This window comes from Mizuhopecten yessoensis, unplaced genomic scaffold (assembly GCF_002113885.1).
Source record: "Mizuhopecten yessoensis strain PY_sf001 unplaced genomic scaffold, ASM211388v2 scaffold11123, whole genome shotgun sequence".
Lineage (NCBI taxonomy): Eukaryota > Metazoa > Mollusca > Bivalvia > Pectinida > Pectinidae > Mizuhopecten > Mizuhopecten yessoensis.
Window position 1 is genome coordinate 292,748 of NW_018408891.1, and position 23,150 is coordinate 315,897.

A 23,150-nucleotide genomic window follows, 5' to 3' on the forward strand; every position below is an offset into this window, starting at 1 on the left:
TTAACGTTAACTTATTTGTCGTCTGACCTTATGGTTACAGTCTGTGACAGTGCATCACTGTAACTTATTTGCCGTCTGACCTTATGGTTACAGTTTGTGACAGTGTATAACGTTAACTTATTTGTCGTCTGACCTTGTAGTTACAGTCTCTGACAGTGTATAACGTTAACTTTTTTGTCGTCTGGCCTTGTAGATACGGTCTCTGACAGTGTATAACGTTAACTTATTTGTCGTCTGACCTTGTAGTTACAGTCTGTGACAGTGTATAACGTTAACTTATGTGTCGTCTGACCTTGTGGTTACAGTCTGTGACAGTGCATCACGTTAACTTATTTGTCATCTAACCTTGTGGATACGGTCTCTGACAGTGTATAACGTTAACCTATGTGTCGTCTGACCTTGTGGTTACAGTCTGTGACAGTGTATAACGTTAACTTATGTGTCGTCTGACCNGTATAACGTTAACTTATGTGTCGTCTGACCTTGTGGTTACAGTCTCTGACAGTGTATAACGTTAACTTATGTGTCGTCTGACCTTGTGGTTACAGTCTCTGACAGTGTATAACGTTAACTTATGTGTCGTCTGACCTTGTGGTTACAGTCTCTGACAGTGTATAACGTTAACTTATGTGTCGTCTGACCTTGTTGTTGCAGTCTGTGACAGTGTATAACGTTAACTTATGTGTCGTCTGACCTTGTGGTTACAGTCTCTGACAGTGTATAACGTTAACTTATGTGTCGTCTGACCTTGTGGTTACAGTCTCTGACAGTGTATAACGTTAACTTATGTGTCGTCTGACCTTGTGGTTACAGTCTCTGACAGTGTATAACGTTAACTTATGTGTCGTCTGACCTTGTGGTTACAGTCTCTGACAGTGTATAACGTTAACTTATGTGTCGTCTGACCTTGTGGTTACAGTCTCTGACAGTGTATAACGTTAACTTATGTGTCGTCTGACCTTGTGGTTACAGTCTCTGACAGTGTATAACGTTAACTTATGTGTCGTCTGACCTTGTGGTTACAGTCTCTGACAGTGTATAACGTTAACTTATGTGTCGTCTGACCTTGTGGTTACAGTCTCTGACAGTGTATAACGTTAACTTATGTGTCGTCTGACCTTGTGGTTACAGTCTCTGACAGTGTATAACGTTAACTTATGTGTCGTCTGACCTTGTGGTTACAGTCTCTGACAGTGTATAACGTTAACTTATGTGTCGTCTGACCTTGTGGTTACAGTCTCTGACAGTGTATAACGTTAACTTATGTGTCGTCTGACCTTGTGGTTACAGTCTCTGACAGTGTATAACGTTAACTTATGTGTCGTCTGACCTTGTGGTTACAGTCTCTGACAGTGTATAACGTTAACTTATGTGTCGTCTGACCTTGTGGTTACAGTCTCTGACAGTGTATAACGTTAACTTATGTGTCGTCTGACCTTGTGGTTACAGTCTCTGACAGTGTATAACGTTAACTTATGTGTCGTCTGACCTTGTGGTTACAGTCTCTGACAGTGTATAACGTTAACTTATGTGTCGTCTGACCTTGTGGTTACAGTCTCTGACAGTGTATAACGTTAACTTATGTGTCGTCTGACCTTGTGGTTACAGTCTCTGACAGTGTATAACGTTAACTTATGTGTCGTCTGACCTTGTGGTTACAGTCTCTGACAGTGTATAACGTTAACTTATGTGTCGTCTGACCTTGTGGTTACAGTCTCTGACAGTGTATAACGTTAACTTATGTGTCGTCTGACCTTGTGGTTACAGTCTCTGACAGTGTATAACGTTAACTTATGTGTCGTCTGACCTTGTGGTTACAGTCTCTGACAGTGTATAACGTTAACTTATGTGTCGTCTGACCTTGTGGTTACAGTCTCTGACAGTGTATAACGTTAACTTATGTGTCGTCTGACCTTGTGGTTACAGTCTCTGACAGTGTATAACGTTAACTTATGTGTCGTCTGACCTTGTGGTTACAGTCTCTGACAGTGTATAACGTTAACTTATGTGTCGTCTGACCTTGTGGTTACAGTCTCTGACAGTGTATAACGTTAACTTATGTGTCGTCTGACCTTGTGGTTACAGTCTCTGACAGTGTATAACGTTAACTTATGTGTCGTCTGACCTTGTGGTTACAGTCTCTGACAGTGTATAACGTTAACTTATGTGTCGTCTGACCTTGTGGTTACAGTCTCTGACAGTGTATAACGTTAACTTATGTGTCGTCTGACCTTGTGGTTACAGTCTCTGACAGTGTATAACGTTAACTTATGTGTCGTCTGACCTTGTGGTTACAGTCTCTGACAGTGTATAACGTTAACTTATGTGTCGTCTGACCTTGTGGTTACAGTCTCTGACAGTGTATAACGTTAACTTATGTGTCGTCTGACCTTGTGGTTACAGTCTCTGACAGTGTATAACGTTAACTTATGTGTCGTCTGACCTTGTGGTTACAGTCTCTGACAGTGTATAACGTTAACTTATGTGTCGTCTGACCTTGTGGTTACAGTCTCTGACAGTGTATAACGTTAACTTATGTGTCGTCTGACCTTGTGGTTACAGTCTCTGACAGTGTATAACGTTAACTTATGTGTCGTCTGACCTTGTGGTTACAGTCTCTGACAGTGTATAACGTTAACTTATGTGTCGTCTGACCTTGTGGTTACAGTCTCTGACAGTGTATAACGTTAACTTATGTGTCGTCTGACCTTGTGGTTACAGTCTCTGACAGTGTATAACGTTAACTTATGTGTCGTCTGACCTTGTGGTTACAGTCTCTGACAGTGTATAACGTTAACTTATGTGTCGTCTGACCTTGTGGTTACAGTCTCTGACAGTGTATAACGTTAACTTATGTGTCGTCTGACCTTGTGGTTACAGTCTCTGACAGTGTATAACGTTAACTTATGTGTCGTCTGACCTTGTGGTTACAGTCTCTGACAGTGTATAACGTTAACTTATGTGTCGTCTGACCTTGTGGTTACAGTCTCTGACAGTGTATAACGTTAACTTATGTGTCGTCTGACCTTGTGGTTACAGTCTCTGACAGTGTATAACGTTAACTTATGTGTCGTCTGACCTTGTGGTTACAGTCTCTGACAGTGTATAACGTTAACTTATGTGTCGTCTGACCTTGTGGTTACAGTCTCTGACAGTGTATAACGTTAACTTATGTGTCGTCTGACCTTGTGGTTACAGTCTCTGACAGTGTATAACGTTAACTTATGTGTCGTCTGACCTTGTGGTTACAGTCTCTGACAGTGTATAACGTTAACTTATGTGTCGTCTGACCTTGTGGTTACAATCTCTGACAGTGTATAACGTTAACTTATGTGTCGGCTAACCTTGTGGATACAATCTCTGACAGTGTATAACGTTAACTTATTTGTCGTCTAACCATGTGGTTACAGTCTCTGACAGTGTATAACGTTAACTTATGTGTCGTCTGACCTTGTGGTTACAGTCTGTGACAGTGTATAACGTTAACTTATTTTTCGTCTGACCTTGTGATACAGTCTCTGACATTTTCGTGAATGTGTTAAAATCTATCGAACACTTTGAAGACAATACCCAAGACATTGGTTTACGACAGTTTAAACCACGTGCTTATCTATAGATAACGATACTCCTCTTAAACATGTACTACCCACCAATTGAACTCCTATAATACAGATTATATTTCTTATGAATCTTACTACAGTTGTAATGTCAGTTTTATTACATTCTTTGTGAATCTCACTTTTATAACACTGTCAGCTTTATTACATAATTGGCAAATCTTATTACAGTGATAGAATCTTACTAAAGTACATGAGTGCACCTGATGCATCTTACAATACGAATACATAAGTTTCAACTACATACCTGGTGTACCTTAGTGAAACAGCTAGTTGTATTACCTGGTGAATGTTACTATAGTCAATTTTCAGGCCAGGTATCACAAAGTTACGTTGTGACTTGTGTTTTTAAGATTGTGCATGAAAAACATCAGGCTTATGAAAAACAGTTGTGTGTGTGGTAAAGAAATAATGCAACACAAGCATTCATGTCAAAACATGGGCACGTGTACAGTGTGTGTGACGTCACAAATGCCATTGTGCGGACACATTACCTTGTACGCTACGCGCAAATGTTTCATTCTGATGAAAGCTCGTGTTTTCTTAGTACTAATATTAATACCCGGCCTCCGCTGTCCCGGCCGGGTATTAAACAGATCCCATGACACATTGCTCTCATCTTTGTCCATTATACCTATTGAAACCTAGAAAATATACAAGTTATCACAGAATAACAATTCTCTGTGTGTTAGTTATCTACTTTGTTCTTGTTCTTACAGCCAAAAAACATACTTCATAAATTATAATACTTTATAAACAGTCCAAGGCTTCAATATTTACATATATTCCTGTTAGAGGAAAGTAAATACTTTACTGAATTTATAAAGTACGGGTATACATGTCTTCTTGCAATATTGAAGTATGCACAATTGTAGGTGAAAGAAATGAGTTACTGTTGATAATTTGAAGTTGCCAGTAATATGAAATATTGTTGTACCTACCACAACACTCTTTGAAGACGACTCTAAGGAGTATGGGTGATAGTTGCGCCAGTTTACTTCATGTTTCTTGTCGTGGAACACAGGAGTATTTTCACACAACACTCTTTGAAGACGACTCTAAGGAGTATGGGTGATAAATGCGCCAGTTTACTTCATGCTTCTTGTCTTGGAACACAGGAGTATTTTCACACAACATTCTCGTTACTATCGTTGACATCTCGGAACTCAAGTCTGTCTCATTCGCTTCTGACGGAATGTACTTCTCAGGGGGAATATCAAGCATGGCCTGTGGTGAAGGAGTATCATCTGACATATGTAACGTTGTGAGTTTGTCAAGTGCACCATAGTAAACATTTTATTTCTCTTGCCTCGAGTCTGGTGTCTCACTGTAACGTTCTGGTATACATTGTCGAAGCACAAGGAAAACCCGAATTTCTCTTCAAAAAGTAAAAACAGAACATATTGAAATTAAACACCACTGTATAGTTTAGGTTACACATTGAAAAATTGAATTACACAATATTTCAGTGGAACTTCACTGCTATTTTCTTGAAAAGAAAATTTGCATTGTAATGAGTAAAACAGGACCTTTTGAGCTAATCTTAGTTTAATCTGTTTTTATTCAGAATTACTGAATGTTTTTTTTTGTCATTTTGCTGTACAACTAATACATGTACAGGTAATATAGTAATTGGTGATATGGATAGTCATATTTCAACACTTGAAAAGCAAAAGTGCAATTGTAGATTCAGCTAAATTGTGTTCAATTGTACATTATGCATGTACTCATACAGATTAACTGCATAATGTTGGCTTGATAATCTGTATTCATGAATAATAAATATCATGATTATATTTTACCTTGGTGTTTCGATTTACTAGACATGCTTTCACGATCAAATGCTACTTGATGCCCTTCATGTACTTGAGGATTTATAGGTGACATTGCCTGGGGTGATAGGGTTGGTGTTGAATCATGGTCAATGGATGACACTGTTTCACTGCCACTATCAGCAAACGAAACAGTTTCTGTAGCTGAAGTGTCGGAAGGTAGCAGCAGATAGTCACATACTATTGTTTTCCATTTAATGACTTGATCATCAATATTTTTCCGAAGTCTGTCAATGGCTGTTCTTGTTGCTCCTATCCCCACACAAAACGCAAATTGGTTGAAACGAGCAAACACCTAGAAACACACAAAGAGTAAAATCATACTTGTAGACTTTATACTTATTTAAAAACCTACATTTGTATTATAAAGTATTATTTCGGAAAATATTGATACAAATTTTTCTTTTCACTTTTTTTTTTTCATATTGGAAAATATAGCAAATGTTTTATCAAAATTGGGTAGATATTCTTTCTTTTCCAATATGGGAAAGTTAACGTAGAAATCTACTTTTTTTCCATTTAACACGTGCACATACCTGTCTTTTACCACCTGCTAACCACATCTGCAAGACATTCATCTTTTGAAAATAATTCATTGATTTGAAATGACAAGTGATATATTTGTTTATTTATTTAGTTCAGGATCTGCTCTGTTGAGGTTTTAAAATCAACATGATCATCAATATTCGACCACATAGCAATTACTCTACATCATTCAACATCAGTAAATTAAATTTAATAATTGACATTCTCCACTCCGTTTAGCTGTTGTATTGCCTCTTGTCTTGTAGTCCTGGATTTGGCCTTAGAAATCAATGACCATGAACATGTGCGGCACAAAAAACGTGCCTTTCTTCATATCCGGCGTGATAGTTACATTATATTCTCCCTTTATGACATCCTTGATTGTTTTATCTATTTGTTTCATTTGCCTGTATGCTGGTCATGTTGTAGCCTTTTCTTCCCCCTTTACGCAGAGCAAAAGTTCTGCCATATATAGAAACGGGAATTGAGATCACGTTTAGCGATAGTCTCGCGTGATCTGTCATGGGTGTCGTTTCTTGTTTTTCGAAACGGATTTCGCTAATTTCGTGAAAGACTCATTTTATTACGGTAAAGGTTCGTTATTTCAACAATCAAAAATTAATTTGATAACGTTCAACACATATGAAGTATTAATTACGTAAAATCTTATAAAGTGAAGCCTTTAATTTTGCTCCATTAGCAGGCATGGGACCGCTTCGTAACTCTGACTTAAACTTAAATATAAATCGTCAGAAATCTACCTTATCGCAGCTAGTGTTTTCTGCGACGTCAGTCATATTTGTTGTATTGATTATGCTTTAATCTTAACAAAAAATCAGTATAAATTATCATTGTTTTTCCTTTAAACAACACAAACATGCTATACATGCAACATGAAATTGTTTTAATTAACACCTAAAAATACAAGTTTTTGTGTTTTCGTGTTAAAGATTTTCGAATTATGCAATATTTTGTCAAGAAAAGAAACCACACATTACTGTTAATTGACACAAGGCAGATCTGAATTTCTGGTCTAAGATTAACTCTGCTTTATCAAGGGTTCGATTTGGACAGGTACGGTATACTTGTCTATTTATATACACTCGGAACGAGTCGGAAGCTCTGGTCGATAGTTCAAATCTCCTACGGAAAATATCGTTATATGTTTTGGTTTTGATATACGATATCGTTTTGGCACTCGGGATTCTCCATCGGGACGGGAGAATAATTGTTTCGTCTATTTGTATGGTACCATGGTACTATCGTATAGCTGCGAGGCAGACTCGCCGAGGTGAGGAATCTTTATTTCGTGTAGGCCGAGGATGTTATATATGTGTACAGATATGGACGCGTGTTAAGGTGTTGGCAAAGTGCGTCTATGCTCCAACAACAACCCTATTTCGTTCCAGCCTGTTATTCCAAAACTTGTTGTTAACTGACGAACGAGCACTGTACAACTAGCCGCTTAGTTCGGGTTTCTCACAGTGGTGCCGTGTATCAGCCTGTATGTCTTTAGATCATTACGAACTCTGTGTAATATCATTTCGCTTGTAAGGTTGAACTGTGCGTACGTTTAATTACAGAAAACTAACACGGATTTGATCTCATACTTCAAAAAAATGTAAGCAGACAATTTCTGTTAGTGCCGAAGACAGTCAGGCCATTGGTGTTTATAGTTCTACCAAGGATGTACACACAAGTGGGAGCAATATTGTGTTTACATTTAGGTATATTTATCTGACAAATCCATTTCGTTTGCTCGTTATTCTTTCTCAAAGTTCTGTTGTGACGCAAGCAAGTGGATTTATGACGACTCTGTATAAAGAAGTGATGTCTGTTTGAGAAGCAATATCAATGGGTAGTGTTTATCAGGAATCGTAAGGGTTAAGCATCACTCATTACTGTCGATGCTCGTCTATTTACACAACGCTGTGTACTCAATTCCGTTTGACCTTCACGCCAAGCGGTATCGTACGCACACAGAAAAATACGAAACGAATCAGCTGGCAAGGACACGCGCGTGAGAGGCTATTAGACATGGAGTAGCAAAAAGGGCGGCTAATAGCAGACGATAGTTTCGGGCTCTGTAATCCCGTCCCCACGGCCTGTGTTGTTTTATAGTCTGAAGGACATTTGTAAAATGTCCGATTTGGAGGAGGATGGTAGCAGTCGTTTCGACCATATAGATTTAGACAGCATTCTGAGTAGAGTGGAAAGGCGGGGGCCACTTACGTTCACGAAAAGAAGGTGCCTATACAGAGGTAAGAAATATTGTTATATAACAACTTGTACTTTTAAGCGACAGAGATGAATCATGGGTAAAGTACGATCATTATGGTAATTGATTTTTCTTTATAAAGGTGATTGAAATGTACGTAACAGTAATTGTAAGAATACTGGACAACTTAGTTAAAACACCACGCCACATGACGATATAAATGAACTGTTTGTTAAAAAGTTACTTTATTTTTGTTGCTTAAAAATTAATTTCCTATATATTTGATAATTCTTAATACTTTAAACAGCATGATCTTATACAAGAAAAAATATTTTCACATACATGTACGTATCAACAATAGGATAAAGGAATATACGTGGAACGTTCATGTTTACCTCTCCTTGATTTTCAATAAGAAAACACAAACATGCAGATGTAGCCTGAAAAATACACAATGTAATCAAAAACTCATTAGGCATCAAGAAAACACGATGTACATGTTAAGAAAAATTATTACACAAATTAGGTGATCGTGTTTTTATTTTAACAATAGTATATTTGTGTAATGACCCGATCATCCGGTCAAAACTTTGTGGATCTTTGTAACACTGTGCACGCGTGCACTTGACAATCCTGGCATTGTTCGGCATGTGCGGAGTCATATGAATAAACGAGCATATACTGTAATGCACTTCAACGTTATCTGGTATACCGGAGGGGCATGTAATAGTACGACCCGTGTAATGATGCGGTGTACTGCATAGTGTAAGTAGAAAACATGTGGTGACATACAACACTATATAACTCAATCAGGTGTATGTAGACCGTGCAGTCTGAAGGTCATAGGTCAAGTTGTGTTATAAACATGTACATGTACCAGTCTTTTTGTAAATAGACATATTGTTGATTGGGCGTATGATCTACACAATTACTCGAGTATGTATTTCCGTAACGCAGAGAAGTGCTACTAAATACCGTTATTTAGGAATATTTTTTAAGATATTTATGAGTTGACAAGTCTTTATTTTAGTGATTATGGCGACGTATATTCTCTCTTATATATTAACCATCGTATGGAATTGCCACTATATAGCCCTATCATATTCAGATGGCATTCATACAGGCTATGAAAGTCATGACCCAATTATAGACGTCATAATTTTGATGTTGAATATCATTGGTCCTTCCTGGACAGATTGTGGTCCTATTCAATGAACAAGCATATACGATAAATACATGATTTAACTTAATATTAAATATATAATTGAAATTGAAATTTTGTTGAGATTAATATAATCTGAAAATGGTAAAATTTAATATAATTATGGAATTGTTTTTAATTGGTATACATCGGCAAAAATGATGGGGATAAAGGCAATAGCTTCGTTGAATTTGCCCTTGACCAGTTGGTATCCATATTTTGTGTATAACTGAAAGCAGTTCAAAGGCGTGACGTCAATACATTGTTGACGCTATGAGATGAAAATATTGTTGGGGTAACGTTATTGCATTGTTGACGATGAGACAAGGCTATATCACACAGGGAATAATGTTGTAACACCTGTCCATGGTATGAGACAATGCTATAGGCCTATTTGCAATCTCTATCAAGAGTTGTCGTTCCTTACACTCACCAATACTGATCGTGAGTGTAAGGAACTACAACTCTAGATAGAGATTGGTATATATGTAAGGAACGACAACTCTAGATAGAGATTGGTATATATGTAAGGAACGACAACTCTAGATAGAGATTGGTATATTTGCTCTAGTTTAACCTGTCTATTAGCTTACCCATATCCGATCGGTCGCGACGTCTAGAGCATTTGGTACTCTCTGTTCTTAAGGACAAACGTTTGCTGCCACTGTTGTTTTGATTTTTTTCACTTGGTCTTAAACTGATTGTTTGATTAGTGTTTATCTTGTGGAATCCGTTGATGAAAGTGTCGATTGTCGGCGACAAATTTTGTGTGGATTTAATGAGAAGTTAAATATGCTTAGATGTAGCCTCTTTTCTTAAATATATTTAATGCGCCTCTATTTTTTTCTTCTGTATAAGAAAAGCTTGTTAAGCAACTAAATTCCTGCTGTTTTGCCCTGATTTTCTTGTCCAAGGAGACAATCAGTGCTAAGTCCGATAATTTAAACACCATGAAGACCTACTTCCTGATGGAAATAGTTGAGTTACCGAGCAAATTTATTCTTGATCGTGAGACAAAAGCGCAGACGATATTTAAATAGTTGATAATAGCCATACGCCTTTGGACAATGCGAATGGAATATTGCTTTTTAATATTTGCTATGTGTTTTGTATTGATATAATTAAGGTAATAGCAAATTCCTAGTCTCCCTCGATTAATCCATAGTCCGACAACTTCGTCTCGGGAAATATACCTTATCTCGGGGAGCCAGAAACTTGCTATATCCCTTAAGCCTATACTTAAACTTTATACTATGTATTACATGTTTGTTACATGTAACTATGCGTATGTTCTAGTTTTAATTCCGATATTAGATACTTATTAAGAACTGATCACCGTGCTTTAATTCCCCGCGATGTCGTCACCAGTAGGATCCAGCAATATACCGAGAGATTTATACAGGAGGGAATGACCTTCAAGCGAGCTATCAAACGGATCTAAGCGTATTTTATGTGGGTGCTTTACTGCATTTGAATGTCAATAAAGTGTCCCTATACGTTAATGAAGTTCCTTCAATTTAAATTCAGAGTAAAACGCCTGTTAAAATAAGGTGTTAACTATTAAATAACCTCGTCTTCCGTTTACGATTAATCATTTATCACTTAAACTTCCAAGATTCATTTCTCTAACAAATCAAATGCAGAACTCCAAATAGAAATGCCATGCAAAGTGCATGGGGATTGATCGGTTTTTATGCAAACAACGATGAATTCCGGACGTCTACAAATAGCTACATGTAGCATGAACCAGCAAGTAATATTGGTAAATCTGGAACTGACTCGCCAAAGGCAGATGCCACGGCCGCTCGACACGAGAGGAAACAGGACCTGTCAGGATGACACGATACAATTTAGAATGTATACACCACTGTTTGGATACAGTGCACAGATACTGGCATATTGACGTATCGAAGCATTAATGTAATACCCTCTAAAAGTAATTACGTGCACTGTAAATATTATAGGGCCTATACACTTCTGTATGTTCTCTCCACAGACAAGCAGTCTGTTTTCGTTCTGTAAAAAATATATGTATATAAGCATTAAATACACATGGTAAAATAGGATATACGTATGAATGCAATTAGAAGCTGCAACAGGTTTCGGATATTTTGGTACGGTGGCGGAACACACGTATCAGATACATTTGTATAATATTGCGGTGAATATGTCGTCTGCTGGATAACCAATTACTCGGTGGTGATGCAGATGTAAAAAACATTTAAAAAACGAACCACACAAACAAGACCATATACTAATTATTGCTGACCAGTAGAAGAAAGCATTTGTCCGATATCAGTTCGCTACACCAAACGTATCATAATGTTTTATTTGATTTTTGTAACAATAAATTGATATCATAAGCGAAACATATTTTTGAAATTAACTCGATAATTCATTAACGTCAATCCTGCTAAGCCATGTCAATAATTGATAACCAAACATTTGTATGTGTACATTTCTCCACACTTTATTGTGTATGAGAATAACAAATGGTCATTGTCATTGTGTTTGTCCCGCTGGTATTGCGCTCTACCTGTGAAAAAACAACCAATATGATTGGTCACTTTAACAAACGATCACATTCGACGGTAATAACATTTCGCACGCTAAAAATGCCTCCCGTCTCCCGGATACGTCCTGGTGACCACAACTTTTCTATGTGCAAAAAATCTTGTATTTCATTTGAACAAAATTATTGTTTAAAAAACAAATGAATTGGACAACAGGCAAGCCTATATAAGTGCTCTCCAACAGGTACCCCATATATACAAGTCACTTTGAATAAAGTAAATAATAGATATCATAGATAATAATGTATATGTATAAAGAGAAATAGATTTTAACATGAAAGCATTGATGGTAGTATTAAACAATATTCAGAGAGTAGAATGATTACTTCGGGTAATGTATAAAAATTAAATATGTAAACATCTACTCAAGCTTATACATACTTGCATACCCACATGCCTACATGTCACACACACCCTCACACATAAAACACATCTATATAAGATGTGTACTCAGCCGAAGTAAGTAAGTAATCTACATTATTACAATGTTACTACATATATATGTCATAGTGATATAAATCTTGTATAGTGTTATCTGTATTTGCATTGAGGATATCACAGGATATTTTTTCTAATAGAACACATATTTTCAAATGTATTCGCTTGCAACTGCCACAAGTACAACCATGTGGAGATTCAAGAAAGGAAAGAACTAACAGTATACCATTTGATGACCATAAAAGGCGACTAATCGTTGGTGTCGCGGTGGCCAAGTGGTTTAGGCGTCTGGCATTCTGCTACCACAAGCCCGCCACCACTTTGTCGCGGATTCGAGGCCTATATGGGGCCATGTCCAAACCAACTAATGTCGTACCTTCGAGGTAGTTCAGAGGTTGTTTTTCCCTGCCTTTTGTTCAGGGGACATTGAAGAAACCATGCATGTGTATCGTAAGAAGCGACTAAAGTGGGTTCACCTGTAGCATTCGGGGTTTTCTGTCGTGTATTCTGCTAAGGCGACATAGAAGAAACTAAAATTGGTCTTCTATCCCCATATCAACAGTTGGGATTCCTTTGTCTCTCCTTTTCATTCTCTTTGTTTACTTCACGTGCCCTTAGAGGTTGCAAGGACGTTAATTTCGCACTCCTTGTGTAGCTAACAAAATATTTGATGCTCTGCATGGTTGTATTACCTTTGCCAAGGATGGAAGAAGATACACGTACATGTATACACCAAGTGTGGATAGAAGATATGTATCAGTTGTGTGGATATACATATTGCTTCAAATAGAAACTATTTGTCGAAGAGTAAAGGCCGTGTATATATTTTGTATGGAGGTACATAGACGATGTTTTCATTTGTTCTCTTTGATGTTTTTCCATGGTACTATTTCGCCAGAACGTGTATTGATAAAAATGATATCTTGGGACCAAGTTGTTCTCCAGGGAAGGTAATATTTGCGAATTAAATAATAGGTATATTTTATCTTTCTTTCGTTGATACAAGTTAATTAAAAGCTCTCAATATCGCTTTTTGAATGTCACTTCATGTTTTCATTTATAATGCCTATACTCTTCTTGTTTCATATCTTACTAAACTCCTATCCTGCAACGCCACCATTTAGCTACATAGCATACGGCAGTACACAGTTTCCATCAGGACAAACAGTGGCAGTATACTGTTTTAATCGAACAAGCGATGACGATATGTAGTATCAACTAGACAACGTGGCATTGAGGTTTTACAAATAGACAAACAGCTTTATTATGGCGAACGCTTTTGCGTGAGCTTCATAGGTAACACGTACACGTAAAAGAAACCCCAGTCAAAATCTACCATGAAGAGCTAGCAAATCGATTCACTTGCGTAATTTGGGAAATCGCGTGTGCACAAATTCCGTGTTTGAAGTCGCCATTTCGGATCCACCTGATGTAGAACAATTTCCAATAAATTTAGTCTATTTCAATAAAGAAACAAACGTTCTCAGATAACGTTTCTTTTATTTTTCAATTTTAATGATTTCTTTGACATAACGCCCATGTCTAGCTATCGAGACCAAACCAACAGATAAAACCTGCGTACAACGTCATCAGTCATTATGTATTCTATATGTTATACTGATGATAAGCAAGACGGTACATGTTATAAAGAATATATGTCAGGCATCTTTGTTTTTTGTGATTCTGTTGTAGGCTACACGATGCGTATAGTTACATAATATTACGAAATACATATAGTTTATTTTACACAGTCAAATAGGAAAGTTTACAATAATTGAGATTTTAATCAAATACAGTATGAGCCGATCAATTACACCATTATCATAGACAAACACAGAAATGCGGTTTTGAGTCCATGTAAAAGAATAATATTACGCAAAATACATGTACATATGTATATGTCAGGAGAAGGGTTGAAGCTTTTAATTTATTTTTTTGTTTTCCAATTTCGTTGAGTCTACAAACTCGGGTTCGGACTTGCAATCAAGGGATTATCATGAAAAGTCAAATTGACCTATATCGTATCCATACATGTACTGTCCTAAACGATATTTCGTACATCCCAGAATATCGGACAACTTGGTAAAATAAACTTCATTTACCAAATACAATATTCACATGCATGCATATCCTTTTAATTCCTGGCGAACAGGGTTGTAAATACCAACATGTCATCACAACAATCGACTCAAATAATGGAAGTTGCGCATTGCAATGCTCATATAGTGATGACGTCATTCGTATTAAGTCGTCAACGTACTTATGCGTCAGTGAAAGTTTTGGCTAAAACAGGGACCCGTTGTTTTTTTCTGAAATATTCACAAAATAATGAATAAACACTTTCTTGTTAATACCAATATTCGATAACTCTTAATAATGGAACCATAACATAAGGTTCTGTGCAATGCTTTGAACAAGATACATATGTATGTGTATCACATCATCGTGAAGGAGGTCTACATTTTACATTAAAATTTGCTGAATGTAATTATCCAATTTCTGCATTTTCATTTTTCATTTTTGATTCTGCAACTTTGCTTTATTATGTTGTCATTTGATGATTAAGAATAAAAATGAAAAAGGCTCCACGTGGAAAGAGATAGTAACGATTTAAATTGGTGTAGCGGAACTTGACTGGGTCAATTGCCGGCGACCAGATAGCTCAATTGGTAGTGCGTCCGTCTAGAGTTCGGGGGGTCCCGGGTTCGAACCCCGGTCTGACCGTGCACTTTCCTCTCCTGTTACATTGGTATACATAATTAAATCGGCTTCCGTCCTCTTTAGCATTATAAACCGTATTATACCGTGACAAGTAAGGGCCATGCTACATTGCATAGGGATACATGTACACGTGTATTCCATTAAATCATATAATGTACCAGCGGCTTTCAATACAAAATTGAACCTCGGTGTGCGATGCGATATCGTCTTAAATATTAATGCTTGCTCTTAAACTATTATCAAGTGGTTACCCTATTTTATTCAATGAATTAAAATGTATACAGTTTAATTTTATTAAGCGTTCGCCTCTAGGTAGCACCTATTTCATATTAAAGTTTTAATTTGGCAAACAATGATTCTACAAAAGTTTACTTCGGCAAACAATGACACTATAATGTTTCAACTAGACAAAACGTTACAGTGTTAGTTTTCAATTGGAAAAACAGAAGCAGTTAAAGGCTTCAACGTGACAAACAGTGGCGGTGCTAGATTTCAGTTGAACAAACAGAAGCAGTTAAAGGCTTCAACGTGAAAAACAGTGGCGGTGCTAGATTTCAGTTTAACAAACAGAAGCAGGTAAAGGCTTCAACGTGACAAACAGTGGCGGTGCTAGATTTCAGTTGTACAAACAGAAGCAGTTAAAGGCTTCAACGTGAAAAACAGTGGCGGTGCTAGATTTCAGTTTAACAAACAGAAGCAGGGAAAGGCTTCAACGTGACAAACAGTGGCAGTGTTAGATTTCAGTTGGAAAAACAAAAGCAGTTAAAGGCTTCAACGTGACAAACAGTGGCGGTGCTAGATTTCAGATTAACAAACAGAAGCAGGTAAAAGCTTTAACGTGACAAACAGTGGCGGGGCTAGATTTCAGTTTAACAAACAGAAGCAGGTAAAGGCTTCAACGTGACAATCAGTGGCAGTGTTAGATTTCAGTTGAACAAACAAGAGCAGTTAAAGGCTTCAGCGTGACAAACAGTGGCGGTGCTAGATTTCAGTTGAATAAATAGAAAGATTTAAATGCTTCAACGTGACAAAAAGTGGCAGTGCTAGATTTCAGTTGTACAAATAGAAACAGTTAAAGGCTTCAACGTGACAAACAGTGACAGTGTTAGATTTCAGTTGGACAAACTGAAGCAATTAGAGTAGAGGCTTCAACGTGACAAACAAAGGTAGTGTAAATGTTCAATTGGACAAATAGAAACAGTTAAAGGCTTCAACGTGACAAACAGGGACAGTGTTAGATTTCAGTTGGACAAACAGAAGCAATTAGAGTAGAGGCTTCAACGTGACAAACAAAGGTAGTGTAAATGTTCAATTGGACAAATAGAAACAGTTAAAGGCTTCAACATGGCAAAAGGTGGCGGTGCTAGATTTCATTTGGACAAATAGAAAAAGTTAAAGGCTTCAACGTGACAAGCAGTAGCAGTGTTAGATTTCAGTTTGACAAACAGAAGCAGTTAAAGGCTTCAACGTAACAAACAGTGTCAGTGTTAGATTTCAGTAAGACAAACAGTAGAAGTTTAAGATTACAGCTGGTAAAACAAACACAGTTTAGTTTTTACGGTAGACTTGATAGTATAAAATATATATGTTATCTATGACCAACCACATTTGATGAAAGTTGGTGTCTTTGTATATAGATTTGTTTTTCTACGAATTACGTACTTGTGCTTGAAAGACGGCAGTGTCAAACTTGTTGCATAAAAACATAGCCACAACGCATACTGAATCGTGTTCATTATATCTCTGTATCTGACAGATCTTATTTGTTTTTCGGAAACAGACATATCATCGCTCTGTCTATGTTACCTGTCAATCGTCTCCTTTAAAATACATAAAACGTGTTTACATCGAAAACTCTCCCTTGCCAATGTACTCTTTGACCTTACGTTTCGGCTTGTGTTATCAAGAGTTCGCATTACTTAGTCAACCTTGAACGTTTTGTAATCGCGTTTACTTTTCAAGTAGGTTTTGTATTCACAATACATTTACTTTCCCTGGCAATCATTACTCCTGTAGGTGTCCCTTGATACCACAGTATGCTGATAGCCGAGGTTTATCGGATTCACGTGAGTGGGAATGAGGTCAAGGTCACAGCCTTAAAACACATATCTCGGGCAAATTGGAGAAAGCGGTAGACATCCGATTTCAATACAAATTCAAACAGTATTGTATATATAGTACTGTTGGGCATTGTTTTATGTAAGTTACGTGTATTTGGACAGGCAGTACTATAGGTTCGTGCCGTATCATTCTGTCCGTCTACCGTTCGTCCAATATTCTTTTCCCGGTCATGACTTCTGATAGTATCATGCCTAGGCAATGTATCACGAGATGCAAGGTCACTCAATGTCAAGGTCGCTGCAATAGGTAAAATCATTGCAATTCTTGTTCAGACCGTCAATTATGAATGGTTATCTCTTAAAACAAGGAATATAAATTCATCACGACAAGATAACTAATTAGGAGCGTCTCTCAAGTTTGTTCCCCGGCACAACGTCAAGGTCACAGCTACGGGTCAATAGTAAAATCATTGCAATTATTTTGCATGCCATCAACTCTGAATGGCTTTCCCTTTAATAGATGCATGGATTGATCACAACTATAGAACGTACCCGAAACACTTTTCATGATTATTACCCGGCACAAGGTCAAGGTCACAGCAACGGGTCACTAGTTAATAATTCGGAACAGTAACTCGGAGATTTTGACAGTATCCTATATATCGAATCACCTGTATAGACAACTTCACCGTTTGAGGCGTAGAGCTCTCGGTCCCGAAAATAAAGTAATGGAAAAGAAAAGAACAAAGGTCGTATGTCCGATTTATTAGTTCTGAGCTGGTCAGTGTTTTCTACAACTCTTCGTATATGGCGATATCACGTCTGAAGTCTGTTTCACCAGTCATCAGCAAATAAACTTTCATTGTTCAATGCTAGGCGGTACATCTCTTCTCAACGGTTCAATCATGAAATATTATAGATAAGTTTATTAAGACTGAACAGTGTGTATTATATCATGGCTAGACACTTTCCCGGGGTAGAGGAGATGTATTGTGTCATGGACAGACCAGAGGCACCGTGGATAGACAAAGATATTGGAAAAAAAGGAGATGTATTGAATGATCACTAGACAATGTGGCCAGGCAGAGGACAACAATTGTCTGGTTTAATAGTTTAACAAAATATTTTATTGCAAAAATATTTTCGGCAAGGCATTTGACACAAAGTATACTCTACAATATGTTGTAGCCTTTTCCCCATGTATTATATCATTACTAGACAATGTGTTGTGGTAGGGGACATGTACTATAACATTACTAGACAATGTGTTGTGGCAGGGGCCATGTACTGTAACATTACTAGACAATGTGGTGTTGTAGGGGACATGTACTGTATCATTACTAGATAATGTGTTGTTGTAGGGGACATGTACTGTAAAATTACTAGACAATGGGTTGTGGTAGGGGACATGTACTGTAAAATTACCTGACAATGTGTTGTTGTAGGGGGCATGTACTGTAACATTACTAGATAATGTGTTGTTGTAGGGGACATGTTCTGTAACATTACTAGACAATGTGGTGTTGTAGGGGACATGTACTGTATCATTACTAGTTGTAGCCTTTTCCCCATGTATTATATCATTACTAGACAATGTGTTGTGGCAGGGGCCATGTACTGTAACATTACTAGACAATGTGGTGTTGTAGGGGACATGTACTGTAACCTTACTAGATAATGTGTTGTTGTAGGGGACATGTTCTGTAACATTACTAGACAATGTGTTGTGGTGGGGGACAAGTAGTATAACATTACTAGACAATGTGCTGTTGTAGGGGACATGTACTGTATCATTACTAGACAATGTGTTGTGGTGGGGGACAAGTAGTATAACATTACTAGACAATGTGCTGTTGTAGGGGACATGTACTGTATCATTACTAGACAATGTGTTGTGGTATGGGACATGTACTGTAACATTACTAAACAATGTGTTGTTGTAGGGTACAGAAACTGTAACATTACCTGACAATGTGTTGTTGTAGGGGGCATGTACTGTAACATTACTAGACAATGTGTTGTGGTATGGGACATGTACTGTAACATTACTAGACAATGTGTTATTGTAGGGGACATGTACTGTAAAATTACCTGACAATGTGTTGTTGTAGGGGACAGGTACTGTAACATTACTAGACAATGTGTTGTTGTAGGGGACATGTACTGTAACATTACTAGACAATGTGTTGTTGTAGGGGACATGTACTATAACATTACCTGACAATGTGTTGTTGTAGGGGGCATGTACTGTAACATTACTAGACAATGTGTTGTTGTAGGGGACATGTACTGTATCATTACTAGGCAATGTGTTGTGGTAGGGGACATGTATTGTACCGTTACTAGGCAATGTGTTGTTGTAGGGGACATGTACTGTAAAATTACTAGACAATGTGTTATTGTAGAGGACATGTACTGTAACATTACTAGACAATGTGTTGTGGTAGGGGACAGGTGCTGTAACATTACTTGACAATGTGTTATTGTAGGGGACATGTTCTGTAACATTACTAGACAATGTGTTGTTGTAGGGGACAGGTACTGTAACATTACTAGACAATGTGTTGTGGTGGGGGACATGTACTATAACATTACTAGACAATGTGTTGTGGTGGTGGACATGTACTATAACATTACTCGACAATGTGTTGTGGTGGGGGACATGTACTATAACATTACTAGACAATGTGTTGTTGTAGGGGACATGTACTATAACATTACTAGATCATGTGTTGTTGTAGGGGACATGTACTGTATCATTACTAGACAATGTGTTGTTGTAGAGGACATGTACTGTATCATTACTAGATAATGTGTTGTTGTAGGGGACATGTTCTGTAACATTATTAGACAATGTGTTGTAGGGGGGACATGTACTGTAACATTGCCTGACAATGTGTTGTTGTAGGGGACAGGTACTGTAAAATTACTAGATAATGTGTTGTTGTAGGGGACATGTACTGTAACATTACTAAATAATGTGTTGTTGTAGGGGACAGAAACTGTAACATTACCTGACAATGTGTTGTAGTAGGGGACAGGTACTGTAACATTACTAAACAATGTGTTGTTGTAGGGGACAGGTACTGTAACATTACCTGACAATGTGTTGTAGGGTGGACATGTACTGTAACATTACCTGACAATGTGTTGTAGTAGGGGACAGGTACTGTAACATTACTAAACAATGTGTTGTTGTAGGGGACAGGTAGTGTAACATTACTAGACAATGTGTTGTTGTAGAGGACATGTATTGTATCATTTCTAGATAATGTGTTGTTGTAGGGGACATGTACTGTAACATTACTAAACAAGGTGTTGTTGTAGGGGACAGGTACTGTAACATTACTTGACAATGTGTTATTGTAGGGGGCATGTACTGTAACATTACTAGACAATGTGTTCTTGTGGGGGACATGTACTATAACATTACTAGACAATGTGTTGTGGGGGGGGACATGTACTATAACATTACTAGACAATGTGTTGGGGGGGGGGACATGTACTATAACATTACTAGACAATGTGTTGGGGGGGGGGACATGTACTATAACATTACTAGACAATGTGTTGTGGGGGGGGACATGTACTATAACATTACTAGACAATGTGTTGGGGGGGGGGACATGTACTATAACATTACTAGACAATGTGTTGTGGGGGGGGACATGTACTATAACATTACTAGACAATGTGTTGTGGTAGGGGACATGTACTGTAACATTACTAAACAATGTGTTGTTGTAGGGGACAGAAACTGTAACATTACCTGACAATGTGTTGTAGGGGGGACATGTACTGTAACATTACCTGACAATGTGTTGTTGTAGGGAACAGGTACTGTAACATTACTAGATAATGTGTTGTTGTAGGGGACATGCACTGTAACATTACTAGACAATGTGTTGTTGTAGGGGACAGGTACTGTAACATTACTAAACAATGTGTTGTTGTAGGGGACAGGTACTGTAACATTACCTGACAATGTGTTGTAGGGGACATGTACTGTAACATTACTAGACAATGTGTTGTTGTAGGGGAAATGTTCTGTAACATTACCTGACAATGGGTTGTTGTAGGGGACAGGTACTGTAAAATTACTAGATAATGTGTTGTTGTAGGGGACAGGTATTGTAACATTACTAGACAATGTGTTGTTGTAGGGGACATGTTCTGTAACATTACCTGACAATGTGTTGTTGTAGGGGACATGTACTGTAACATTACTAAACAATGTGTTGTTGTAGGGGACAGGTACTGTAACATTACTAGACAATGTGTTGTTGTAGGGGACATGTACTGTAACATTACTAGACAATGTGTTGTTGTAGGGGACATGAATTGCTGGCTTGTTCTCTGTCGATATATCAATGTTGATGTGTTCAATGGCGACATATAGAATGCTAGTTAGATCTCATACAGAGGATATAGCAATGCACGTGTTTGACCTGTTGCTAGGTACTTAAGTACGACGCTCACTGTTTTATGATTATTCCTACCAGTTGCAATAACCACCTCACGCGGGGTACACGTCCTCTCGTGGTACATATTTAGCACGTGCTCCTCAGCACGTGTTCTCCATCTGTTTATAAGTAGGTCATACATATTAGGTGTGCTGTACGTGTTAATAGAATATGCTCAGTTTTGTTGCACAAATGTTATTTTGTTGTTTATTTCTTAGCAAGGTAACCAGGACTTGGCATATTATTCTTTCCCGTCAAATATACGTATATTTCCATTCTTCCATGCATGTGGAGTTTTTGAAGTATACACGTGCTGTCTTTACAGTACACGTGTTAAAGTAATATATACACGTGCCGTTTTTACACGTGTCGCGTTTGTAGTACGTGGGTTTAGGACTGGCACAACTAAATCATTTACTTTATGTTATTACCAAACATTTTAGCTAATAACTTTAATATTTGAAGTTCAAAACCAGTGAAAACTGTCTAAAGATTCATAAATACACTCCTTGCACAGGCTATAAAATGCCTTTTTTGGTAGGTATAGTGGCATATTGGAGTGCCACAGCGTCAAGAAATTGACAACCGGAAGTTTACTTGCAAAACCATTGACCCAAACAGAAACGCCCCCAGACATTTTGCCCCTTTGCAAATCCACACACAGACATGGAAATATATCAAAAATATACTTTTTTGCAAAAGTTAAATACCTGAACATTTCATTTATCTACAAATCTGTCATCAGTTCCTTATTAAACTTTTTCAGTGGCCCTGTAATTAGCCGGAACCTATTTTAGATAGGAACTACAAACGTATGAAACACTTGTTGATTAACTGATTTAGTTGTGTAAGTCCTTTACAATACATGTGCCGTTTTTACACGTGTCGCGTTTATATACGTGGGTTTACAATACACGTGTCGTGTTTACAATAAATGCATCGTGCACGCGGCCTATGTACCCCAATCTTTGTCAGGAATTAAGTTATCAATTATCAAGTAAAACTCGAATAAACTATATATATAAACAGAGCGCTGGGAACATAAACATCTGTTAAACATATAAGAGTCCATCTGATTTTCTGCCGGAAGCGGGTGGTACAGTGAATATATTCGATATCTTAAGGCACTCTCTGTTAATAGCTAGTTGGAAAATACTAAATCTCGCTCCGCAAGACGCTCTACACACCTGACTAGCCTGATCACAGAAACTGATATCAGTACACGGTGGTATGGCTAGAGTTTAAAGTAAATGGCAGATGATTTTCGGCAAGGCCGTTAAGATGTGTTTAAGGAACCAATCTGGGTACAAGTAGTTTGAACTCGTATTGCGTTATTTAATTAAAACATTGTAAACTGAATGGTGATTAAGTGTTCGATTGGTTGAAATTCGGTTCAGATAGAACGGAAACTATCAAACATTGGTCATTATCTTTTGTATGCACAAGTATGCCTATACTGCCAGTATCAGACCGTTACAGCGCCTTTATGTATACGTATTGAT

The 23,150-nt window shown here is 37.6% G+C and overlaps 1 protein-coding gene across 4 annotated transcripts in view; it reads left to right on the forward strand.

The window, feature by feature from the left end:
- Nucleotides 1-7,168: 7,168 nt before the first annotated feature.
- Nucleotides 7,169-23,150, forward strand: part of LOC110466191 — a 64,439-nt gene continuing 48,457 nt past the window's right edge. For 2 of the 4 annotated variants that reach the window (XM_021522554.1, XM_021522556.1), the window contains exon 1: nucleotides 7,169-8,235. In XM_021522554.1, the coding sequence (XP_021378229.1) occupies nucleotides 8,115-8,235 (121 nt within the window). In that variant the 5' untranslated portion in view covers nucleotides 7,169-8,114. The remainder of the gene's footprint in view (nucleotides 8,236-23,150) is intronic. The other 2 variants (XM_021522555.1, XM_021522557.1) reach the window with 2 other exon arrangements.